General features: G+C 40.2%; 2 protein-coding genes across 2 annotated transcripts in view; one reads left to right on the top strand and one right to left on the bottom strand.

Moving 5' to 3' along the window:
- The window catches only part of LOC137993607 (ankyrin repeat domain-containing protein 17-like), a 23,005-nt gene extending 17,257 nt beyond the window's left edge, over positions 1-5,748 (top strand). The window contains exon 4 of the mRNA XM_068839562.1: positions 1-5,748. This exon is cut by the window's left edge and continues 3,169 nt beyond it. Coding sequence (XP_068695663.1) covers positions 1-2,068 — 2,068 coding nt within the window. The 3' untranslated portion in view covers positions 2,069-5,748.
- A 1,433-nt stretch (positions 5,749-7,181) lies between these two features.
- LOC137990973 (52 kDa repressor of the inhibitor of the protein kinase-like) overlaps positions 7,182-7,500 on the bottom strand; it is a 3,077-nt gene continuing 2,758 nt past the window's right edge. The window contains exon 1 of the mRNA XM_068836095.1: positions 7,182-7,500. This exon is cut by the window's right edge and continues 2,758 nt beyond it. The gene's annotated coding sequence lies outside the window, so the exon portion shown is untranslated.

Here is a 7,500-nt window from a genome sequence, read left to right as displayed (position 1 = left end):
CGATGGAGCAACGCCATTGATGATTGCAGCTCGTGAGGGTAGATTAGATGCATTCAGTGTCCTAATAGAAAGAAGATCAGATCCTACTTTGAAAAACAACAACGGGTGGACATTGCTACACTATGCTGCGAAAGGCGGTAATGATGTCATCATTGAGAAGCTACTGTCTCTTGGACTTGACATTGATTCAAGAAGCAGCAATGGAGCAACGCCATTGATGATTGCAGCTCGTGAGGGTAGATTAGATGCATTCAGTGTTCTAATAGAAAGAAGATCAGATCCTACTTTGAAAAACAACAACGGGTGGACATTGCTACACTATGCTGCGAAAGGCGGTAATGATGTCATCATTAAGAAGCTACTGTATCTTGGACTTGACATTGATTCAAGACTCCGCGATGGAGCAACGCCATTGATGATTGCAGCTGTTGAGGGTAGATTAGATGCATTCAGTGTCTTAATGGAAAGAAGATCAGATCCTACTTTGAAAGACAACAACGGGTATACATTGCTACACTATGCTGCACAAGGCGGTAATGATGTCATCATTGAGAAGGTACTGTCTCTTGGACTTGACATTGATTCAAGAAGCAGCAACGGAGCAACGCCATTGATGATTGCAGCTTATAATGGTAGATTAGATGAATTAAATGTCCTAATAGAAAGAAAATCAGATGCTACTTTGAAAGACAACAACGGGTGGACATTGCTACACTATGCTGCGCAAGGCGGTAATCATGTCATCATTGAGAAGCTACTGTCTCTTGGACTTGACATTGATTCAAGAAGCAGACTTGGAGCAACGCCATTGATGATTGCCGCTCGTGAGGGTAGATTAGATGCATTCAGTGTCCTAATAGAAAGAAGATCAGATCCTACTTTGAAAGGCAACAACGGGGAGACATTGCTACACTGTGCTGCACAAGGCGGTATTGATGTCATCATTGAGAAGCTACTGTCTCTTGGACTTGACATTGATTCAAGAAGCAGCGATGGAGCAACGCCATTGATGATTGCAGCTGTTGAGGGTAGATTAGATGCATTCAGTGTCTTAACGGAAAGAAGATCAGATCCTACTTTGAAAGACAACAACGAGGTGACATTGCTACACTATGCTGCACAAGGCGGTAATGATGTCATCATTGAGAAGCTACTGTCTCTTGGACTTGACATTGATTCAAGAAGCAGCGATGGAGCAACGCCATTGATGATTGCAGCTAATAATGGTAGATTAGATGCATTCAGTGTCCTAATAGAAAGAAGATCAGATCCTACTTTAAAAAACAACAACGGGTATACATTGCTACACTATGCTGCACAAGACGGTAATGATGTCATCATTGAGAAGCTACTGTCTCTTGGACTTGACATTGATTCAAGAAGCAGACTTGGAGCAACGCCATTGATGATTGCAGCTTATAAGGGTAGATTAGATGCATTCAGTGTCCTAATAGAAAGAAGATCAGATCCTACTTTGAAAGACAACAACGGGTATACATTGCTACACTACGCTTCGCACGGCGATAATGATGTCATCATTGAGAAGATACTGTCTCTTGGACTTGCCATTGATTCAAGAAGCAACAATGGAGTAACGCCATTGATGATTGCAGCTTGTAATGGTAGATTAGATGCATTCAGTGTCCTAATAGAAAGAAGATCAGATCCTACTTTGAAAGACATTAACGGGTATACATTGCTACATAATGCTGCACAAGGTGGTAATGATGTCATCATTGAGAAGCTACTGTCTCTTGGACTTGACATTGATTCAAGAAACCGGATTGGAACAACGCCAGTGATGATTGCAGCCCATTCTGGTAGATTAGATGCATTCAGTGCCCTAATAGAACGAAAATCAGATCCTAGTTTGAAAAACAACAACGGATGGACATTGCTACACCATGCTGCCGCAGGCGGAAATGATATCATCATTGACAAGCTACTCTCTCTTGGACTTGACATTGATTCAAGGAGTAGCGATGGTTTGACACCATTGAAGTTGGCAACACTTGAAGGTAATGACAAAGCTGCCAACTATTTTCTTAAAAGGGGAGCACGCCATTAAACTCTGATAGTAAACAGCTCGAGTGCTAAGTCCCCATAGAAAATTCGCGATAAAGTAGTGCTTTTTATGCTGTTATCCTCGTAGGAAAGTCCTGGCCTTTCTTGATTTTTTGTCAAAGGAACAGTATAATGTGGTTGAAATCGGCAATCACCTCGGAATTTCAGACTGTGATACTGTCATGCCAGTCAGTCGGTACTATCAACACACTATCATGACGTTTTGACTAAAGTTTAACTATTGAAAGTAGTATCGGTATTTTCCACGCATATATGCGTGGTTAGTACTTAAAGGGTTAAAACTTGTAATATGCCACACCGTTTCCCGCCTCTTTCGTGTAATTATTTACGGTTAATTAATTGTTATTTAGTTTTAATGTGGGCCTTGCACCCTGATGGACTTTTAGATTTAAGCTATGCTCTTAATGTATGCACCTCATCTGGACTTTGTAGCTTAGTTTACGTTCCGATAGTGCATTGATGTAACCGTTCTGACAGTGAATTGTTGTAACTTTAGGTGACCTCTGTTTCCTTTACACTTTTACCTGGGCCGTTTGGCCCTTGTAGATAAACTTTTTACGAAAACTGAAAAACCAGGGTCTAGGGCCTGGCGATACTTACTATAACTTTTTATTCCCTGTTAAGGATACATTAGTGATCTTTGGAATGGAAATAGCCGGACAATAATCTGGATTTTTCTCGGTTGTCATATATCAAATGTGCGCAAAAAGATTAATAATAAACTTAACGTTATGATACACTTTCGGAACGTTATACCTAGGGACACCATATTTAAGATTTACAAATAGTATCAGTTTTTAACAATTTTTTTATTATTGCTCCTCTATCTAGCATTTTTTTGGTGTGCACAATACGGAGAGATTAGCAGCGCTAAATAAGAGAATATTCAAGTTAGATGTATATTTGCAGATTACCTCAGTGTCCTCTTACGATGGTCTTCTCACTAAAGTCAAATTCTACATGTCTATGCAATAAGCGCATTCAAAATTTCCTCATATTACTGTATGAAACTCTGTCTTTTAATGATTTCCATGCTTATATGAAAGATAAGTTTTCTCTCCGGTTTTCTTCTTATGATCTTCGCGGAAATTGCATTCTGTCCCTCAGTAAACCTAGAACAGCAAGTTATGCTCTTAATTCTTTTTTTTTTTTACTTGTCAGCTAAGTTGTGGCCGGAATGCGCCCGGGAAATGCGTTACCGGATTTTATCCGTACCACTGAGTTTACAGGTTTTAAAATGAGAATCCAGGGCCGCATTTTGCGTGGCCGCTTTTCTTTTTAATTAATGTAGCTTTAAATATTATATATATTTAGTTATGTATCCGTATATGTTATGTATTTTAGCTTTAAATGGTTAAATGTCTGAAAGATATTAGATCTTGTAGCTATTCTGAAATTCGAGATGAAATAAAGTTTATGTATGTTGCCTTTAGCGGGACACATACGTACACTTTTTAATACGCGATTCCAATGCGTACCATATGGAAGATACAATGACTTTTTCCAAGAATATTAAAGCGATCGAGATCTTTCTTTAAATTTACAAGGGCGGAACTGAGCTGTGTGAAGGAAAGGGATCTCTCTTATAGAGACTAAGGGTCGATATTTCTCTCCCACACTGCAGTATCGGGAGGAAGGTCAGTATCTGAAATAAGCGAAGGGCCAACCACGTCCGAGGGCGATGCACGGGTCGAAATCCCGGTATCGTCTGGTACGACGCTCTGGCGCGATGCTTAGAGGTACTGCGTTTTTCTCTCTTGTTCAAACATTCCGTCAGCGCATGCGTAAATGTCCCGGCTCTCCGATATGTACCAATACCAAAAAAAGGTGCTGGTTTTTACAAGGAATTGACATTTCAGTTGATTGTATAGGCATAAACGTAAAGTGAGAACCGTGTCTGGTCTTCTGGAGACAGAGGTGCCGTGACAGATGGTTTAATTTCATGCAGACTGGGACGCCTAAAATGCTTTTTTGTAAACATGGCGGTTCACGGGTGAAGTTGTCTCTCTGGCCTTTCTGTGGATGAATTCCAAGACCTATCGAAACAATTTTGGGCACGTTTTGAAAGTTAGAAATTTCAATCCATGGAATATATTTTGCTGTAGGACTGGATGGTCCGACACGTATAAAAAGTCTATGAAATGGGAATCGGAGGATATTCGTGGAATGACACAATTACCCAGAATTCTTTTTGGGCATGAACGACGCAACTTGAGAAGCACGAGACTGGCCCTCATCAAATCGCTGAAGGGCGGCCGGAAGAAAAAGTGAGAAGAAAATTTCTGAACGAAATGAATCATATACTGAACTGCGGATATGAAATCAAGTATAGCTATGATCCTCGAAGTTACGAACGTAATTTTAGCAATTGCGCACAGAAGCCTGAAAAATTCAGGACTTCAACGGGGTTTGAACCCGTGACTTCGCGATACCGGTGCAACGCTCTAACCAACTGAGCTATGAAGCCACTGACGTTGGGAGCTTTTCAAATTTCTAGCCGGATACTAAGCAGTAGCCCTGGTGTGTGCTGTTAAGGTAGACTTTATATTTCCGAACAAGTTTTTACCATGGAAAATTCGTGACAAAGTAGTGCTTCTTTCGCTGTTATCCTTGAGGCAAAAAGTGGCCTTTCGTAATTTCTTGTCAAGGGAACGGTATGATGTGGTGGAAATCGGAACTCATCGTCGAGATTTAATACTGTGATGGCTGTCATGCCAGTCAGTCGGTACCATCAACACACTATCATAACGTTTTGACTAAAGTTTAACTAGAAGCAAATATATGTGTGAACTACCATAACGCAAACGCAAGCAACGGCACAAAAAATGGAAAACATATACGTCTACATGTTTCAGCACTCGGCGAAGTCCCTTTTTGACTTATGGCTGTTTTATGCTTATGCTTATACTTATGGCTGTTTTATGCTTATACGCCGTCATACACCGTAGATGTATTTATGTTCGTTGCGTTCTCTTCATTGGTATTTTGGTTACGCGCTACGTAACACATTTTTGGCGGGTTCTTTTTTCGGAGTCCTTTGTTTGTCGTATTATTTAAATACGCTTATCACCTATTCATCTTCACTTTAGGGCGGCAGTTCAGTGCCTATCAGTTCGACCGTCAATTAGTTAGTTTCTTGCTTTCTCTATATCATGCCCAAGGAGGGTGACGAGTTCGGAAGATGCTGACGCTCGGCTGGCCCTATTGGCTCTTTTGACGATCTTAGAGCTTATTTCGACCAAAAGTTTTCTCATTTGAAGAGCGAATTTTCAGACGATCAAGCTAGGTCTTCGCCGTCTCTAGTTAAGAAACTCAAGTCTGAAACGAACTTAACGTTCAAGTTTAGTGGCAACAAGAAACAGTTTGAGTTCAATGCCGAGACGCTCGAATAAGTTTTCCAAAGTCTTGCCTTCCGATGCAGTCGCTTAAATCCATCGTTGACCTTGAGCATTCTGATAACCAAGAATTCTCAGCGTTAATTCTCTTAACGAGTCTCTTAACGCCGCCTCGAAGGCCATCAGGCGGCAGAATAAACTCATTAGGATTGCCGACAAATCTGAAGCTGGCTGGGCTGCTGGTGACGAGTACTTGTCTTACATACATACAGAATTAATGATAATTGTAGGGTAATGTGAAGTGCTGTTTTCTACCCATGTAAACCATGTGAGCGTTAACGCTATGAATGGAATTGGGCCCACACAAGGACAGAAGGAAAGTGCTACACGGCCAACGTTTTAGTGCAAAAACGTAACCCTTCCTTGTACTTTGACATACATTCATACATTTCTTACTTTATTTATTTATGCGCTGTAAAATTTTCAGTATATGTAACAATAAAAAGTTTCATTACGACTACACTGTTTTACAAGATTGCCGTGTGGGAGCCCAATCCTTCGGAGCCCCTTCGGAGTCTGATTTTCGCAAACTGATGGGCAAACTATTCCATAGCACTGCTCCGCTATAACAAAAAGCACGCTTGCCATAATTTGTGCGCGGCATAGGCAACTCAAGTAGCATCTAGACTCTTAAGTTGTACTGCGCACTGCGTTACTGAATTAATAACAAAGAGGGCAAAATTACTGAATGCTGATTGGTCAATGAAGAGGGTATTTTTTTTCTTAATTTTGCTTGAGAAGAGGGCAAAATTACTCGCTCACGATTGGTCGAGCGCCAAAAATTCTCGCTCCTGATTGGCTGAACGTACGTCTTCCACATTCAGTTGGTTTCTTCTGTTTGAGCAAAACAACTTCGTCTTCATCGAAGTTTGTCTTTTAATTCGCGCTGCATTCGCCGAAAAGGCATAAAGATTAAGAACTAGCTTTAAAAGATGATCTGGAATTTGAATTTTCGAGTGACAAGAAGAAGGGCAAAAGATTTTTTTCATGAAAAGCTTAAAACTTGGATCGACTTACATGGCGCCCGGCGTAGCGGGATTGTGTGGTTGAAAAACAAAATGATTCCTTTCGTCAAGGGCTTTCAGTTTACCACGACATCTTGCAGCTCAACAAAAAAGGTCACAGAACAATTTGCCATTGACGGGAGGAACAAGTAGCTCAAATTTGGTGGATTTCTTTGGACAAACCGTTTGCTATGTTTACGGATGCGTATTTGCAAGTGGTAAAAACCTCTACAGCACACGTGAATACTATCAAAATCACTAGAGTGGTAAATCTGCCGTTAGAATTTTTAAATGCGGGCTTCAAAAAACTTATAACGTGATCCGCAAAAGAAGTCGTCACATGACATAAAAGAGTTGTCACGTGGTTCGTGTAAAGTGCGTTGGCAGTCATGGCATTTAACAAGAAACACTTTTTTGGATCACGTGACATTTTTTTTCGGATCACATGACAATTTGTTTAAGATCACGTGTTTAGAATCGAACCGCTTCGGATTCAAATTTCCAACGGCAGTTTTACCACTCTACTGGTTTTGATAGTAAAATAAATTGAAGCTTAACATTTGGTTTAATCGTTGTTACAGTTGTTCACGAATGAAACTCGTATTTTCCTCTCGAGTGGATGTAAATAACAATCATCTATACTCGTTTTGGACGCAAAGAACAAGTTGACTTGCTTGTCTGTTTCAGGGGTGGATCCAGCATTTTTCGTGACTAGTTTCCACCAAAATAATTTTTTCCATGACACTTGAAACATTTAGTACAACAATTTGCTTTCAATACCTAAAACTTAGCAATTCTTGACTTTTTGGCATTACTAAAAACGATTTTATAAAAAATAATACTTAACACGATCTGTTACCTGTACATAACAAGCAGAAAGCTTAGGTAAGTAAATATTGGTGAGGTATTAGCCATGTTTCCAGACTCCACCACGAGGAGGTTCTCAACGTACAAGCCCAAGGAAAAATAAAATGTTTTGTTCCATGTTTAGTTTTCAGTTCAAAACAAAGAAAAGT

Source organism: Montipora foliosa, chromosome 2, assembly GCF_036669935.1.
Source record: "Montipora foliosa isolate CH-2021 chromosome 2, ASM3666993v2, whole genome shotgun sequence".
Lineage (NCBI taxonomy): Eukaryota > Metazoa > Cnidaria > Anthozoa > Scleractinia > Acroporidae > Montipora > Montipora foliosa.
This window is presented reverse-complemented; position numbering and strand designations above follow the sequence as displayed.